Here is an 18955-nt window from a genome sequence, read left to right on the forward strand (position 1 = left end):
CCATAGCTGGCAGCTGAGAACTCAGATCTCAGGAGGGTCCCCACTATTCCCAGAACTGATAAGAGTGGGGCTCACTGGGCTTACACTGTTTGCACACACAGTGTGGTTTATGCCGAACACCTGCTTTCCTTCTGAGAGTCTGGAGTTTTGATAGGTGTGAGGCAGAGGACATGTGACAGGTTCCCAGTAAAAACCCAGGTTTTACTGAGTCTCTAATGAGCGTCCCTGGTGGAGGACATCTCACATGTGTGGCCACAGCTCGTTGCTGGAGGAATTGCATCCCTCTGGGGGAAGACTCTTGGAGGCTTGCTCCTGGCTTTCCCTGGCCTCAACCTCACAGGCCTTTTCCTTTTGCTCATTTTCGCTTTGGATCCTTTTGCTGTAACAGGTCACACTATGTGCTGAGCCCTTGAATTCTCCTCGAGAATCACTGAACCCAGGGGTGGGTCTTGGAGACCCCCAGCACAACTTCACACTGAAAGACAAAAAACATTGGTTCCTGTCCCAACGCTGGACTCTACTTACTAGTTATGCATTTTTAAGCAAATTACTTATTCTCTCTTAGTCTCCATTTCCACATCTGTAAAATGGGAAGTGGAGGGGGTTGTGAGAAATCAGTATAGCATAGCTCTCAGAACAGCACCTGGCACGCTGGGAGCACCTGATGAACGCTCGGTCTTACCTTGGTACCCCTCCCATTTCTGAACCTCCTGTTATCCCCAGAAATGCCCTCCCATTGTTGGAACCCAGTGCACCCAAGATGCTGCAACTCCCTGAATGAAAAGCAAACATCTAACACCTATTTATACTAAAGTCATTTAGTGTGTTGCCTCCGAGAGCCCTCCTTTTTTATATGAATCCAGGACACTTGACCAAAAAGAATAAATCTGTGACTACAGAATTCTGAGCAGAAGTTTTCTGGGAGAGGAAAAGGCTTTCCCAGAGCCCCTCAAAGCACAGTACTGACTTCACCTAGGTCTGAAGCCATTGTATAGCTACAGACATTTTGGGTTTCTGAGAGCAATATTCTTGACAATACACTTGTCAAGTTGGGGCAGGCTCCTAATAATTGAATGATCTGCTGGACTCATGTTACCTCCTGTAGAGGATCTGCAGAAAATATTATACTGTGTGTGGTATGTGAGGTCCCATTCACTGTTGCTGGCTAGTTGTTAGGTATGCAGGCCAGCAGGTCACAGGGTGTGCCCACAGTTGGCAAGCACCCAATCAAGTACAGAGTTTTTCTGCGGTACTGATGGCCAGCGCCCCAGCCAGCCAAGGTAGTGTTTAGATCAGACAGCCTGCATCTTCCAAATTGTGGTCTGGGGGGCCACAGTGGGCTGAAATGGACAGTGTGCAACCCTAGAAACTGGCTGGAGGGGCTTTAGACCAGCACAAATCTCAGCAAGAAGTGAGGTTGCATACAGGGAATGGATGAGAAGGGTTAAAACAAAACCAAATAAGAGAACCCAAAGGGCCTCGAATTAAATGTTCAAAGGTTACAGCTCATCTATAATCCCCTTGGGTTAAGTCTGCTTTCTTAATTAAAGTTGGCACCCTCTTCTTGATTCCCTGGGGCTCTTCCCCTAGCCTAACTTCCTACAAAGAAGGAGGCACCCATTTCCTTCCCTCCCACCTTTCTCTCCACCCCTTTGATATTCCTAAACAGAAGCCACCAGCCCTTTTTACTTGCAGGGTGACAATGGCAATCACTCAGAAAGACAGATGAGGGAGGAAACAAAAAAAAATAGCAAAACAAACAGTAAAAAAAAAAAAAAAAGAGAGTGGTTACAAAGGTTCAGGATCATATCAAGCCCTTGGTCACTGCCAGTTTCAGTTCCTGGCTTTCCTGGATGGATGCCTTGGCCTAGTGGTTGTGAGCGTGTACTCTGAATTCAGACAGACCTGGGCTGTAAGTCCTACAGCCATGTGTAGATGGACAACCCTGGGCAGGTGCCCGTTTGTCTCATCCTCACTTTCCTGTCCTTTCTTTACAATAAAAAGAATAGCAGTAACTTCTACCACTGGCTGACTGAAAGACCAATGAGAAAACACAAGCAGAACACTCAGCCTGGTGTCCGACATGTGGTCAATGCTCTATAAATGTTACCCAGCATTATTATCAGTAGTATACTTGCAGATTGATTCAAGAACAGGCATTGGCTAACGATGGCCTAGTTTTACAGCCCACAAACATCTATTGACAACCCACAAAAACCTAAGAATGGTTTTTACAAATGAACATTTACAATCAATAACACTAACTTTGAACCCCAATTATGTGCAATGTTGGCCCCTCTCCAAAAGAGAATTCCATTCTTGTCACTACACTGTTCTATAGGGAAAGTACTCTACGATTATTGTATGTTGAATTTTGCCAGTTAAAAATGTGGAAATTTGTATTCTGTCTGGTTATATAAATAGTTACAGAATATCCTTGATTTTACCCTTTGGACCATAAAGTCCAAAATGTTTACCACCTGGCCCTTTACAGAAAAAGTTTGACTCTGGTTCTAGAACAATCTACTCCTGCTGCTGACTTCCTCTTCGCTGCTGTTATCTTGACATAGGAACTCACTTCTTTCCTTCCCCATCCTAACTACAGGCTAGCCAGTCAGGGGTCTCACAAGGTTAATTTATATCGCAGGGACCCACAAAATGGGAGGTGCCCATCTCAGTGTCCTGGGTTCCTTGCCAGTATGAAGAGTTACCTTCAGGCATTTACTCTTCAAAGGAGCATTTTTATTTGAAAATGACCTAAGAATACACCCGGTAGTCTCTGCCAGTCAGTGGACATACCTACAGTTCTACAGTAGGATAAGATTTTTGGGAAAACTTACTCTTTTGACATCACTGTTGGGGACTGAACACAGAGGCAAATGTGGTGACCCTGTGGCCTCCTGGTCTCCCTAGAGTCTGCCAGTCCTGTCCAGAAAGCTGGCACCCAAAGGTCTCAGGCCTCTCGTAAGCACCCATCTCTGCTTCAGACGAGCCTGGCAAGACCCAAAGTAATCAACCTCTGGGCAAGGATCACCCATCTTCTGACGGGAGCCAGCAATCTTTCTTCCGTGTGCCCAACAGTCCCTTTCCTTGGGACCCTATGTTGTAAGGCACAGAGTCACCACCACTAACAAATCGGATGCGCCCAATTAGTCGGGAAACATGGGACTTTCCTGAGACTCCCTTTCCTGGAAGTCTGTAGTGGCGGCCACATCACCGGCTAGACAGAGCACGCCCCCACCCCCAAGCCCCAACTAAGTCCAAAGAGACTCTTGGAGGTTGATATAAACCAGCTTCCTCATGTCCATGTGCCAACTAGCTCAAACGCTCCCTCAACTTGCCTGGCCCGAGAGAAACAGACATGGGGGAGTCTGGCACTGTGTGCACTGAATCTGCGGTCTTTTGTGGGCCAATCTTTAGTGTGATCACTCAGCTCCCCACAGCGTAAGAGAGGCTCTTGAAAGAAGCACAAGGTCTAGAGGAATGTGTTAGAGTCTGCAGCCTTTCTTTAGGAAAACACAGGGCAGGTCTAACCTCAAGCCAACTCCAATTTGGAGGCAGGAGAAGATGGTTAACAGAATAAGCAGCGTGGCAGCTCTGAACTGCTCTGGACTAAGGCACTTCTGTCTTCTCGGGAGCCACGGAACCAACCCCTAGGGTAAGACTCTTCAGCCACACCATCTAATCAGCAAGTAAGAAGACAGGGTCCTCCTGAGACGAGTAACAAAATCATGTTGTAGCGCTCATTCCAGACACATTAAACCATCCCAGGCCTATGGAAAAACTGACTCCCTAGAATAAGCAAGTGGGAAGGTGGGAGAGGCAGCAGCCCTCCCGGAACCAGCTTTGTGTTTCCAGCGTCTCTGCCCATTCCCACATTCAAGCTCACTTACACATCACAACTTATCACATCCTTCCTGGAGTTTTTTCCCCTGACTTCCAAGGCCACGTTAAGAGTGTTTTTAAACTTTTCTTTTTAAGAGACTGCTATCAACCACATGAGTGAAAAAATGGGAAAAACAAGATCTGGGTATGCAGGGTCCTTGATCCATAGAAAATCTTGTTCAAAAGGCTCAGATGCTAGCGGATTGCTGGGAACTTGAGATGTATTTTTACCATAGGAATCCCATCACCTGCTTACCCAGTGATGGAGGTAAGGTGGCCAAGTGCATCCTGCATGCCTAGCTCTGTGCTGAGGGCTACACATGTTTATCTCACGAATGCATGCAGCGCACCTGGGCCTAGTGCCCACAATTTCCCCGATTTCACAGATGATAAAACTAAGGTTGCAGGAGTTCAGGTGACCCCCAAGGTCACAAGGACCTTGGACTTGAACCCAGCCAGCTGGACCTCAGAGTGTATGCTTTCAGCCACGCAGCAATACACTGTCCTCCCAGAAACAGCAGTTGGATCAAGCCTGATCCATATTCTCAGATTTTCGATGTAAAAACGAGGGCAAGTTCCAATACAAGATGTCAAGGCCTCCCCTTCAGCCACTGTTTGAGGATCAGAAAGGGCTCCCTGAATCCTGGAGGGGTCTGGTGTTTGTCGAGGTGTCTCCTAGAATGGGAACAAGGCACGGGATTCAGGAGAGCTCTGGTGTATGTGAAACCAAAGGACATCTGTACCATGGCCTGGAGGTTCGTATCCCTCAAAATATGTATGTGGAAACCTAATCCCAGCAGGATGGTATTGGAGGTGGGGCCTCTGGGAGGTGATTAAGTCATGAGATTAGAGCCCTCATGAATGGGGTTGGTACCCTTATAAGGAGAAACCACTATACAGAGAGACCCCAGACAGCTTGCTTCCTCTCACTGCTCGCCACCATGTGAGGACACAAGGAGAGGACATCATTGCAAACTGGGGAGTGGGCGCCCCAGACACTGGGTCAGCACTTTCACCTGGGGCTTCCCAGGCTCCAGATCTAGGGGAAAGAAATGTTTGTCATTTAAGCCACCCTGCCTATGTTACTTCTGTTATAGCAGCCCAAACAAAGGCAGTCTGTGCCCTGTTTTCACAAACAAACCCTACACCAGTCAGGGTTTCCAAATGAAGAAGTTTCCATAATACAAATCACACCACAGAAACCTAAGGCACCATCGAGTTTAGTGATGTTTTTTTAAATGTAAGTTCAGTCTTTGGAAGAAGGTCTTGCATTTATCTCCCCTACAGGGCAATAACGAAACTAATCCATTATCCGATAAACTTAGCCAACGATTAATAAACCAGTGTCATAGAAAGTCACCATAAACTAGAGAGCAATGATTTTTTAAAAAGTTGTAATGCTGCCTTACTCCTCTGAGGTCAACAGAGAAGCTATTTATGGATGAGACTGACACGGGGGACTTAGTAACTACTGTCTGGCAGCTGGAGTGAGGGAGGCATGCTGCCACTTGCCCTCACAGTGGGGACCAAACAGCTGGGCCAAACTGGGTGACATTTTTTGATACACCCACATTCGTTCCTGGCCACTCAGAAATTCATCTATGGCATCTCCAGTCACAAAACCCCTGCATTCAGATTCTGTAAGACTTGAAATTGGAGGAAACCTTAGAGACCATACAAAAATTGAGAAGCCTACTTTTCCTTCAACCCCTACTTCCAGTCCACCAGCATGTCTTACTGGTCAACCACCAGAGCACTTTCTGAACCTCTGCATTTTCACCAAAGCCACTGCTGCCCCCTGGTTCTGGCTGCCACCCTGTACCTCCATTTGGCTTCCCAATTTTTATTTCATCGTCTTCTTGAGACCACATACTCTCCATGTAAAATTCCAATATTGCCAACACACCTTAAAGCTTCTGCTTAAAGCTCCCAAAGTTTCTCCTGCACCCAGAATAAAAATCCCAATTCCTTCCCAGGTGTATCTGTTTCTTGGGCTGCCTTAACAAGGTCACAAAGTAGGTGGCTTAAACAATAGAATCTGACTCTCAGAGCTCTGGAGAGGCCAGAAGTCTGGAATCACAGTGTCAGGAGTGTAGTGCTCCCTGAAAGGATCTCAGAGAGAGTTCTTGCCTGCCTGTTCTCCAGCTCCTGCTGCCGGCCATCAGTCCGCGACAGTCCCTCAGCTCGCAGGCGAATCCCTCCCATCTCTGCCTCCGTCATTACGCTGTGTTCTCCCTGTGTCTCTGTAATCGCATGCATTTCCCTCTTCTTACCAGTCAGTTTGGATTAGGGCCACCCTAATGTCTTCATCTTACCGCTGTGACATCTGCAAAGACCCCGTTCTCAGTAAGGTTGCATTCGCAGATACCAGGGGTTAGGACTTCAAATTGTCTTTTGAGGGGACACAATTCAGCCCAGAACACCAATCCTACCCAGCCCCATAGGGTCTAGCCCTTCCTGCCCTATCACACACGTCCTGCACCCTCGCACGTGGCTCCCCCAACACCCGCCTTCCCCCAACCTGTACACGCACCGTGCTCAACCCACCTCGCACTGGCTGTGCTTCTGCCCAGACTGCTCTCTCTCACCTCTGCACAACTGGCTCCTACCTATGGTTCAGCTCAAAAGGTTCCCTCCAAAAGGTTCTCTCAGACTCCCCAGTTTAAAGCACTTCGGAGAATCACATCTCCTCATCTCAATTCTCTCTACAGCATCTGTCAGTCTGACATTGCCTGATGCATTATTTACTTGTTTGCTGTCTACCTTCCCCCACTAGGATGTCAGCAGCGGCACCTGCCTATTCATGCCTGTGGTCCACAGCCTAGAACAGTGCCTGGCATCAGGCTTTCAATAAATATATGATGGATAAAGGAATGGGTAAATTCTTTATCTTATGGATGAGCAAAGTAGGGAACAGTGATCACATGTGTATTTCTCTAAAACTACACAGTCTGGATATAGGACACAGATGTCCCTCTAAAACAGCGTCTGTCAAACTCTCTTTGTAAAGGGCTAAAGAGTACATGTTTTACACTTTGCAGGCCATATGATCAGTGTTGCAGCCACTCACCTTTGCCATTGTAGCACCAAAGACAGTCAGAGATAACACGTAAATAGAAGAGTGTGGCTGTGTCCCGATAAAACCTTATTTATGGTCACTGAAATTTGAATTTCATGTCATTTTCACATGTCACAAATATTCTTTTGAATTTTTTTCAACCACTTAAAAATGTGAAAAATATTTGTACTTTCAGGCCAAACAAAAATGGCAGCAGGCTAGATATGGCCTATAGGCTATAGGTTGCCAACACCTGGTCTAAATTCATGCATGTTTATCAACAGGTAAGATGGGTTGTTAAAGGAAAGTGCAGTATATAACAGTAGCTCACACCAAGCCCCGTGTTCAGCACAATGGTACAAGAACACTGTATCTAACAAGGTATGCATTATTCCCAATTAATAAGTAAGGAAAACTGAAGCTTGTAAATATTAAACTACTTACTCAAAATGACACAGCCTCAGGCAGTCTGACTCAGTTATGTTAAACCCTGACTGTTGCATAATAAAATGATATTAACAGCCAGAATGACATTAACAACAAGCTAAAAGTAATTGCTAACTAATAAGCCAGGAGCCATTTACGGACCTTTATATAAATAAACTGGTATTTATTCTTCCCATCAATTCTATGAGGCAAGAATTCTTTGTATCCCCATTTTACAGATGAGAAAATACAGGTGCAAAAGGTCACTCTGCTTGCAGGTGACAGAGCCCAGGATGAAACCTAGGCCATTGTCTCCAAAGCCCTGCTCTTGTCCCAGGCTCCGGGCACCTGACCAGCAGACCCCAGTCATCTCCCACCCCACTTACTTGCCACCTGCAGCCACACTGGGAACCACCGAGTCTTGCTCAGGACCTCCCGGCAGGTGTAGTTCCCCTCATCCTGCAGGCTCAGTGCCCCGATGTGCAGGGAGCTGGCATTCACTAGAGAGAAGCGGGGCTCGGCTGGCGGGAGGCTGGAATTGGAGGTCACGAGGAAGACAGGCTCCGAGTCATTCCGGTACCAGGTCACTAGCCCCCTCGGTCCTGAGATGTTGCCACAGCGCAGAGTAACATTCTCGTGAACCTCTCCAACGACGACAGCCTCCAATCCTGTACAAGGAGACCTCAGGCTATTACTACCTTTCTTGATCTCTGAACACCCTCCCTTTTTGCACACTCTCTCTGCATTAGATTTTTTTTTTAAATCAGGTGTGTTTTTAAGATGCAGAGCCTCCACCTTGTTTTGAATATTGACCAGTATTGATGTTAATGAACTTGTGGCAGATGGCAATAGCAAACAGCCCCAATGTGCCCCTCCCCCTACCATCCGTGCCCTTCACTTCGGCACTGCAGTGCCCGCTCACTATGACTGGCCCACCATGTGACTTGCTTTAGCCAATGGGATGTTGCCAAGTGCAATGCAAGCAGAGGCTTAAACAGCACTTGTGTAATTGGGCTTGCTCACTTTCACCTTCTGCCGTCACTTAAAGGACATTCCCAGGTTAGGTCCCCGGGGAAGGGTGAAACTTTATGGTGCAGACCCCAGATTTCAATCGTCCCAGCTGGGGCCATTCTGGATCAGCCTTCAGCCACTCAGTCAACACCCAGAAGGCACAAGAGAGCCCAGGCAAGATCAGCAGAGCTGACTAACCCAGACCCTTGAGCAATAAGCACTTATTGGCATTTTGTGATTGTTATGCGGCATTATTGTGGCAATAAATAAGTGATACACAACCCAGGTGGTTTTATTCGCCTAGAAATCCAGAAGGGGTGGAAGGAAAGAAGGGTTTGGCTTTGCTCCTGCTTTCCCGCTACTTTGTTTTTCTCTACCTCAGGTCCAAATGGTCCTGGAGTTAAAGCTCGATCTTGCAGCTCCGTGCAAGAACACGCTCATAGGGGTGACTTTGGGTCAAGCCCTGTGCTGAGCACTGGGGAGAAAATGATTGGCAAAACAGAGACCCCCAAAACAGACAATAAACTGGCAATTGCAATGCAGTGTGATAAATACCAGGATAGGGCCTCGGAGAAGGGGCTCCTAAGTCCAGCTGGGGTGAGTGTCAGGGAAGGCTTCCTCCAGGAAGCCACACTGAGATCTGATGGACAGGTAGAAATTAGCCAGGTAGAAGTGAAGATGGGGTTTACAGGCAGTGGGAACTGAATGATCAAAAGTCAACATCAGCAGGAGCAGCAGCATTGTTAGAAATGCAAATTATCAGGTCCCACCGCAGAACATCTAAATCAAATATTAGGGGTGGGAGTGGGAGGTAGCACTGCACTTTAACAAGCCCTCCAGGTGCTTTAACAAGCCTTCTGATGCTCAAGATTGACAGGTGCTAAGGGCAACTGAGCTGGCAAAGACGGTTGCCAGGTAACAAGAAGCAAATACAGCCCATTCTGCTGAGTTACCACAATTTTCCGGCCCCCTCCACAATCAACACCCATATAAAAGAGGTCACAGGCACAGGAATAATGGGCAAAAGTTGTTAGGAGTCTTTTAACTCATGCTGTCACATTCAGTAGAGGAGAAAAGTATGATGCAAAGAAGGAAAGCAGACTGGCCCAAAGTCCAACAGAGAGAAGACAGCAGTGCAGAACTAGAATTCAGACTTCCTGCTATCCTCCAGTCAGCTCTCTTCCACCACATCATAAGTTTTGAAAGTTTGTGAATGCGCTGGGGTTTTGTGAAAGATGACAGCTCATTACAAAATAAACTGCCTTCAACAATATTGGGACAATTGGATATGTGCATGCAAAAGAAGGAATTGAACCTCTTTCCTCACATCATATATAAAAATTAACTCAAAATGGACCATAGATCAAAATGGAAAAGGTAAAACTATAAAATGCTTAGCTAAAAACAAAAGAATAAATCTTTTTGACTTTGGGCTAAGCAATGGTTTCTTAGATATGACACCAAAAGCACAAGTAGCAGAGGAAAAATAGATGAATTGGATTTGATCAAAATTTAAAACTTTTGTGCTTCAAAGAACACCATCAAAAAATGAACAGACACCTCCTACACTGCTGGTGGGAATGTAAATTAGTTCAACCATTGTGGAAAGCAGTATGGAGGTTCCTCAAAAAACTAAAAATAGAAATACCATTTGACCCAGGAATTCCACTCCTAGAAATTTACCCTAAGAATGAAGGACCTCAGTTTGAAAAAGGCATATGCACCCCAATGTTTATCGCAGCACTATTTACAATAGCCAAGAAATGGAAGCAACCTAAGTATCCATCATTAGATGAATGGATAAAGAAGATGTGGTACAAATACACAATGGAATATTATTCAGGCATAAGAAGAAAACAAATCCTACCATTTGCAACAACATGGATGGAGCTGGAGGGTATTATGCTCAGTGAAATAAGCCAGGCAGAGAAAGACAAGTACCAAATGATTTCACTCATATGTGGAGTATAAGAACAAAGAAAAACTGAAGGAACAAAACAGCAGCAGAATCACAGAACCCAAGAATGGACTAACGGTTACCAAAGGGAAAGGGACTGGGGAGGATTGGTGGGAAGGGAGGGATAAGGGGGGGTAAAAAAAAGGAGGGGCATTACTACTAGCAGACATAATTTCAGGGGGGCACAGGGAGGGCTGTTCAACACAGAGAAGACAAGCAGTGATTTTATAGCATCTTATGACACTGATGGACAGTGACTGTAATGGGGTATGTGGGGGGGACTTGGTGATCGGGGGAGACTAGTAAACATAATGTTCCTCATGTAATTGTAGATTAATGATACAAAAAAAAAAATGAACAGACAACCCACAGACTGGAAGAAGATATTTGCAGATCCCATACCTGACAAGGGATCTGTATCCAGAATACATAAAGAACTCCCACAACTCAAGAATAAAAAGACAATAATAAGTTAAAATGGGCAAAGAATTTGAGTAGACCCTTCTTCAAGAAGATAACAGAAGGCCAATAAGCACACGAAAAGATGCTTATCAGCAGTCACAGGGAAATGCAAATCAAAACCGCAGTAAGATACCTACCACTTCACAGCCACTAGAACAGCTAAAATCAAAGACAATAACAAGTGTTGCCAAAGATGCGGAGAAATTAGAACCCATATACATTGGTGGCAAGATATTTAAATGGTGCAGCTACTCTGGAAAACAGTTTGGCATTTCCTCATAAGGTTAAAATTACCATCTGACTCAGCAATTCCACTCCTAGGTGTATACCCAAGAGAAATGAAAACACGGTTACATGCATGTTCACAGCAGCATTATTCATGATAGCCAAAGGGTGGAAACAAACAGGTGCCCATCAACTGATGAATGGATACAAAGTGGCATGTTCATACAATGGAAATATTATTTGGCCATAAAATGGAATGAAGTACATGCTACAACATGGATGAATCTTGAAAACATGATGCAAAGTGAGAGAAGCCAGTCATTAAAGGCCACATCCTCTGTGATTCTATTTATATGAAATGTCCAAAACTGGCAAATCTGTGGAGATAGGAAGATTAGCAGCTGTCTAGACCTGGGAGAAGTGACTTCTTGGCAAGGGTGCAATAGTGGAAAATGACTGCAAATACTCAAGGACAGGGTACATTCCTTTTGGGATGATGGAAATGTTCTGGAATTAATTAGTGGTGATAAATGCACAATCTTGTAAATATATTAAAGAATACTTTAATTACATTAATATATAATAGTGTTAAAGTAATTATATTTTATATATTATATATTTTAATTAAAATAATATATTTCATTATTTTATAATCTATATATATTTATTATATATTAGGTGTGTTATATATTATAATATATATTATAAATATAAATAAAATTAAAAACAATAAATTTTAAAATTAAAACTTATAATTTACTTATATGTTATATAATACATGCATAATATATATAATATATAATAAAATCTAATATATAAATCTATTCTACAAAACACTTTAAAAGGGTGAATTTAATGGTATGTAAATTATATCTCAATAAAGTTGTTATAAAAAAACCTTGCCACCTGCCCCTGGAAATTCTTCCCACTTATAAAAGAAAGAATAACCATTATTTGGCCTTCTGTCTGGTTAGAAGGGGCTCCATTTGAAAGGTCAGAAGCCAGCCTAGAGCCACAGGATGTTCTGACTCTTCCCATCTTAGCCACACCATTCCCAAAAGCCAGGACAAGATGGAAAACAAAATAAAACAAAACTAAGCCACTTCTAGAAAGGCAGACAATGTCATCTAATGCTAGAAATTCCAAAACAGTAAGAAACACTTCTGAACAATCACTTTAAAAAGAAGTGAGAATGACTTTTAAGGACTAAACCCCAGTTCTCAGTGGCAAGCTCCACCAAGAGAAGTAAACTGTAGAGTTCCAGATGCACTCGTGTGTTCAGGAGACCTGCAGACCTGCCCACTCCCTGGCCCCTTGGCAAAGGAACAAAGGACCTTGGAAAAGTCCTGGTGAAAAGTCTAGTCTTGGAACTCGAGCTGGCATTGTCTTCCCCTCCAAGGACTATAATGACACTATCACAAAAGAGACCATTTTAAGGCATCTCACTTATCCTTCTGGCTTTGCTCATGTCATTCTTTTTAACCATTGAAGCTGAAGGTGACCTAGGAGATCATCTAGTCCTGCGACGTGGCAGTCCTGAGGGCTGGGTTAAAGATGAGGCAGGCTGAGTCCTGGCTCAGTGAAGAATACAGACGTCAATTAGAGATGTCTAACATAGACACGGAATAGGTGTCCTTGAGGACACAGTATTCCACGTTTGATCATCCTATACCCCCTCATTTTACAGTTGAAAAAAATTGAGATTCAGAAAACTTAAGGGATTTACTTAAGGTCCCACAGAGGTCACTGGGAGAGCTGGGAGTACAGCTCTTCAGTACTCCAGGTCACAGGGATTTTCTCTGGTATTCGACCCGACAGGGTGAGACAGACACAGTAAACAGCGTTTATAAGCAGAGGTGAGAGTGGAGCATGAACATTGTCTGGAATTAAGTGACAGGACACAGATAAATCTTCCCCCCAACACAACTCCCAACTTAAAAACAAAAATACAGCAAGCTCAGGGAGGCCCCTGGCATTATACACAAAGGTGAACTTGGCCTGGGCATCAACATAACTGGGCATGGAGTGTCCATGTATGGTGAGTGGCAGCCAACCTAAGAGCTGGTTCATTCCAGCACAATGACATCAACCGGGGTTCTGATGTCCCAAGGCTAGATGTTCAGCAATAAACACTACTGGGGAGTGAGAGAACTGGGAGAAGGGAACAGGTAACTTTAACTTCCAAAGATGGCCAGTTGGAGGCTGTCCTCTCCTCCTCCCCAGCTCAGCGACCACTAAGTCAAATGGTTGGAGGGGCCAACAGGAATGTCCATGACTGAAGTGGGCTATGGATATTACAACATGCAGAGGGGTAACAAATTTGGAGTCACATGCCTTAGATTAAAAAGGTGACAGCTGCTCAGTTCCAGGTGGGAAAGCAGGCCCTGTGTTGCTAGACCTTCAGATTTTTCCTGATAAACTGGAAGCTGAGATTATGGGAAATTTTACTGCTTTTAAATGATCGCTGAAAATAGAACAAAATGAAAACTTTTTGAAAGTCTAAAAGTTAGGAACTTTTGGCACTTGCTGCTAGGAAGCTCAGGGCACAATTACTCCAGGAACTTACTGGAGGAGATCAACTGGTTTCACTGGACTGGGTAACACAGAAAAGAGCACTCAGTAGGTATTCTGGCAAACTACATCACTTTGCAGCAACATCTCCTTTCCCTGTACCCGAGTCCTTTCACTGCTTCTCACACTGCCCTGGACACAAAAGACATGTAGTGGCTGGTGAATTAAATTCAAAAATATTTTTTCAATCTTTTTACATTCCATATATCTTTGTAACAATCCACTATTCTTTATTGTTACATGACAGGCCATAGATGAAGCATTTAAGACCTTTTGCTAGCCATGTCAAGTCGAAAAGGTCATTTCAAGTGTGAGGAGACGTTTTAGTAGGTCTGAAATCATTTCAAAATCAAACGGTTTTGTTTTGTTTGTTTCTTCCTTTTAAAATGAGGACGGATGGCATGGCTTTGAATGCACTAGTATGCAGGTCAGCTTGCGGGGAAATCCACAGGTTACAGGTGTAAGACGAGTTCAACCTTGGACGGAGGGAGGAGAGAAAAATAAGGGATCCCGAAGTCTGAGCACCAGGATAGTAGGTAAAACCAGAACGCAAATTTATATCCGACGCTTAAAAAAATTTTTTTCCCCCTACTACCCATACCTCTTCAATTTTCCCATCTCCAATGTCCCCGATTTCCCCAGGCTCTCTGCAGCCGCGGGGGCTGCCCGCTCCGACTGGGGGCACATCTTGTCCTCCACCAAGCGCCCGGGAAAATTCCTCTCTGTAAAGGGAGCCGAGCCGAGGGCAGGAAGCTGAAGACCCTCCCGCGCGGCGTCGAGCCACGGCCAGAACTGGATCCCGCGGAGTCGGAGGGAATCGGGCTCCTGACTCTCCCCTCCCCACCGCTGCCTGGAAGAACTCAACTTTTCCCTCCAGATCGCGGACCCTTACCTGCGGCGACCCAGCCGGCCAGCAGCGCCCCGAGGCAGAAGAGGACGCCGGGCGCGGGCGCCCGGACGCCTGCGGCCATCTCGTCGCCGACGCGAGCGGGGCTCCGCAGGGAACGCGGGCTGCGCTGGGTGTGCACCCCGCGGACCGCGGACCCCGGGGTCCTAAGGGTTTCTCCCAGGTCTTGGGAACGACGGAGGAGCTCCACTTTCCACAGCCCCCAGCAAGGATGCTTGGAGTGAGCCCGAGGTCCGGGGCCGGGAGCCGCGCCTCGGCTCCCGGCTCCAACCTCGCTCCCGAGCGCCCGGCCCGGGGCGGGAGGGCACACCCCGCCCCCCGCGTCCGCCCGCGGAAAACAACAGGAGCCGGCGCCCTCCCGCCTCCCACGCTGGCGCGAGCCCAACTTCCTCCACCGCGGCCGGGAGGAGGGCTTTACGGCGGCAGCGCGCGGCGGCGGTGCGGCCCGGCCGCGAGGGGAGCACCGAGGTGGGGCCCTCGCCGCGCCCTCTCCGCCGGGGCGGCAGGCTGCAGTCGGGGGTCGGCTGGGCCCGCAGAGCCCCGCCGCTGCCGCAGGACGCAGCGCCCGGAGGAGCGCGAGCCGGAGGCCGGCGGCCAGGCGGCAGAACGCAGGGGCCCCTCGGCGTCCCATCTCAGCTTTCCCAGAGATTCTCATTTGTTTTCCTGGGCTCAGGGCGGACGCCAGGCCGCCATCGCTGGCCTTTCTCTACCCTTTGCAGAACCACGACAATCGAGAGTAGGAGAAAGGTGATCCTTAGACCTCCCGGCCAAAAGCAGCCCCGAGACTCCCGTCCTGCGCACTGGCTGAGACCGCACAGCAGGAACGAGGGCGCTGGGGTCAGGGGAACTCGGGTCCCGGGAGCTGCTGCTTCCCCTACCCGCCCCAGCCTGATTCCCAGAGCTACATTCCTTGGCTAAAATCCCTCTCTTCCCTGCCACATCCCCATCCCATCCTTCTGTCCTAGGGAAAAACAGGGTTATGACAGCCTCAGGAAAAGCTGACACTTGAAACGCCCTGAGAGAGACACTTACTTTTAAAACAAATCGCACTTACCACAGTGAAATGCTAATTGTAGACTCTAGAAGGTGGATATTGAGTGTTCACATTTTTCCGTCTTTTCTGAATGCTTGAAAACGGTTCACCATAAAATGGTGATGGAAAAAAAACAAAAGTTACTGTTAAGAAAGCATTCGTTCTGTTGTCCAAAGGCCCCTTGTTGAAATACTTCTTCCATGATGAAATCCTCTTGAAACCAAAAAAACAAAAAAGTGTGTTTTGTCTGATGAACTGAGCCATAAAGTTAAAGTTCTTCCTTTTTGTCCTCTTTCACTCAGTGATTTTTAACTTTTCAGCCAGCTCTTGTTTTCTTCTCTCCCTTTATTTCATTTTTCATTGTTTATCTTGGGCTGGAAAGTAAATGCTTCCTCGAAGATCTCTTCCTGTATTCCCAGTGCCTGGCACCTCGTTACCACCCAATATATATTTGTTAAATAAACAAATGAAAGTTCATTGGTTTTTACATCATGGTTCCTCAAGCTTTTCTGACAAACCCTTCACATCCTACCTGAAGTTATTAAGATGTAAGTAAAATCAATAATTGGCAAGTTTTTAACTGAGGGTCTGGAATTTTCTGTGACCCTGGGGGTGCCTAGCATGGGAGTGGCACAGAGCAGTCCATCCTGGTATATTTGCTGAGTCAAATGCATGGTACTTAGGACTAGTGCTCCAACCCCAGAAGGATCAACTTCTTTCAGGATGTTGTAAAATTCTGATAAACTCACCCCATATTTTGCATGCCTGAGGTCTTTTTCCAAAGTCACTTTAGAAACTTCATCTTACTGGGCCCTCCCTACAACCCTTGGACCTCAAGAATTATTCAATTCCATTTTACAAATGAAATCTACCATTCGATGAGGTTAAGCTCCAAGTCACAGAACTGTTTGGTAGTAAACCAGGACTGGAACCTCTATCTGTCCAACTCCAAGTCCTGTCTAGGTTCCACTCTTGTCACTTACACAAAAGCTGCCACGGTCTGGGTGCTTTGGGTGTCACTGGGCCAACAGACCCGGGCATTCCTCTGAGAAGGGCTTGAAGGAAGGCTGGAGACCACTAGGTCTGAAAGAGCCGGCCCAGGAAACACCCACCCTGTCTGGTTTTGGGTACAGGCTGTGGCTGACCTGAGGCAGGAACTGTTAGGAAATGCTCCCGCCCCTGACGTCTGGTGATCTTTGAAGCTGCTCTGGACAGTAGACAGTGCCCCGCCTAGAACAGTGACCAGTATGTTGGGGGTTCACCAGTATGTGGGGTCCCTGAAAGGAAGGGGGTTTTAAGAGTCCTAATTTCACAGTCTGTGCCTATCCACCTCATGGAACTGTCGTGAAGATAAGGTGAGTTGATTTGTAGGAAGGGACTCAGCAAAGGTCTTTAGAGCTTCCCTTTGGAGTCTACCATTTAAAAGCCTCCCTGACAGAGCCTGTCAGGACCCCCAAATCCCACAATCATAAATTAAACATGAGGTTCAAACACCTCTCTGCTCAGGCTGCTGCATAGTTTCTGTTCTGTTTCGTTTTCACCTCCCGTGGACTGGAAAAACTTACTCTGGGCTGAGTGCTTTGCATGTGTTACTTCATAGAGTCCTCAGCACGACCCTGAGAGGTGGGCATTATCATTCCTAAATGATGAATACCTCAGAGGTGCCAAATTACAGAGCAAGTCAATGGGGAGCCCCAATTTGAACCCAGGTGCGAGGCAGAGTTGCCTTGATCCGCCTTGGGAGGACAAGAATGGGGCTCTGGCCTGCCTCCGTGCCCAGCACCCCTGCAGCCTAGGGCTTTGAAGCCATCAAACTACCTACTATTTCTGCCCCACTACTCCTGTCTCGTTTCCTCCCTAGAGGTAACGCTGAAAGGTTTCTTAGCAACAACCTTCTTCTCCATTCAACCTAGAGATGGCCTCCTGGGGGCTTTAGAAAGGGCGGGCCTGCGGGGAACAGCTGGGGAAGCAATCTGGCTCCCAGGTCCAGCTGCGGACTCTTCAGTTCCAGGGGTACTAAGAGCTGAATGACAAAATCCTATCTGTGCCTCCTTGGTTGGGCATGGGACCCACGGGCTAGTGCTTCAGGAAACAGGGACGACAAATCAACCCAGCTTGTTCTCTGGAGAAGAAAGCCTACTCGGCCTTTCCAAACACCACCTGCTCCCTCCTCCACTCTGCCTTCTGCCCAGAAGAAAAAAAGCTGGGGTGTAGATGTTATAGCAAGAAAGTTCCCCAAATCAGGCAAAGATCCAGGAAGAAGCTGACAGTCTGAGATGGAAAAAATGGGAAATGGAGAGTCGTCAAATGAACGTACCATCCTTGACAAAGCTCAGCTGGCTTCTTCCCTCTGCACTGGCCATCAGCAGGGTGACGTTTGGTGTCTCCTAGTGGCAAAGACCTACAGGACTGGAAAGGCAGATCCATCCCCAGGAGGCTTACAGAGCGGTCAGGAAAATGACCATCCAGTTCCCTGAGAAATGGGCAGCCAGGGTGCAGAGAGGTTGACGACTCATCCCACGACATGAAAGCAGCCCAGTGGCACCACAGACTGGCTGGCTGGCTGGCTGGTGTGTGTGTTTGTACGGTCTGCCAATTTTCATGGTGTAAATACTTCTACTATAGCCAATTTTAAGCTGTCACTGTGAAGTTACTGAGCTATACGCACAATCAGCTCTCCTGAGCCAATACCACCCACCGGAACAGCCTCCTTTGCCCCAGTGAGGCAACTCCATGGCGGGAAACTTGCCAGGATCACTCAGGAGGAGGCCTGCTGGGAGCCAGGTGACCCACGTAGACAACACTGATGGGCCTCCAGTTCTTTGATCTTACACTTACCTATTGAATGCAAGTGTCGGCCAAGATAAATGTTACTTTCCTAACTATGAACTGGGACATATGGATTGACAACTGTGCACTCAATTTACGGCAATAGAGGAAAAACTCTTATATTCAAGGTATCCTGCGAACACTATGACAAAGCATTTTCCTGAAGTTGACAAACCAATTTTTTAGATGGCATTTGCTTTTTTCCTGATTATAAATATAACATGCTCATTCTAGAATAATTTTAAACAGCAGAAAAAGAGAAAACAAAACGTAACCAGCACCCACCTAGAAATAATCACTATCACTAGAAGCTTCTAGTCTTTTCTGCTGAGTTCCACCGTGTGTGAGAACTTTTTAAAGTTGTGTTGACATTTTACACAAAGTTTTGATTTCTGCTTTTTTCTTTAACTTTATAAGTATGTATTGTGATTATTTTTGGACAACTTAACTAGTCTTTTTTAACTGGAAAAGTAATAAAATGCTAATGGTAAAAAAAAAAAGCCAAATGAACCTTGCAGACATTAAACTAAGTGAAATAAGCCAGTCACAAAAGGACACAATACTGTGTGGTTCCACTTATTTATGGTGCCT

At 46.3% G+C, this 18955-nt stretch overlaps 1 protein-coding gene across 5 annotated transcripts in view; it reads right to left on the reverse strand.

Annotated features, from left to right (window-relative positions):
* Positions 1–15464, reverse strand: part of VSIG10 (V-set and immunoglobulin domain containing 10) — a 33316-nt gene extending 17852 nt beyond the window's left edge. For 2 of the 5 annotated variants that reach the window (XR_012125792.1, XM_017668189.3), the window contains exons 1-2: positions 14488–15452; positions 7756–8037 (exon numbers count right to left, since the gene is read on the reverse strand). Coding sequence is in view for 4 of the 5 variants with exons in the window: in XM_017668189.3 (XP_017523678.2) it covers positions 7756–8037; positions 14488–15157 (952 nt within the window). In the remaining variant the exon portion in view is untranslated. Of the gene's footprint in view, positions 1–7755; positions 8038–14487 lie in introns of all 5 variants that reach the window. The other 3 variants (XM_036993535.2, XM_036993534.2, XM_017668188.3) reach the window with 3 other exon arrangements.
* Positions 15465–18955: the final 3491 nt, after the last annotated feature.

The sequence above is a fragment of the Manis javanica genome, chromosome 15 (genome assembly GCF_040802235.1).
Source record: "Manis javanica isolate MJ-LG chromosome 15, MJ_LKY, whole genome shotgun sequence".
In the NCBI taxonomy this organism is placed as follows: Eukaryota; Metazoa; Chordata; class Mammalia; order Pholidota; family Manidae; genus Manis; species Manis javanica.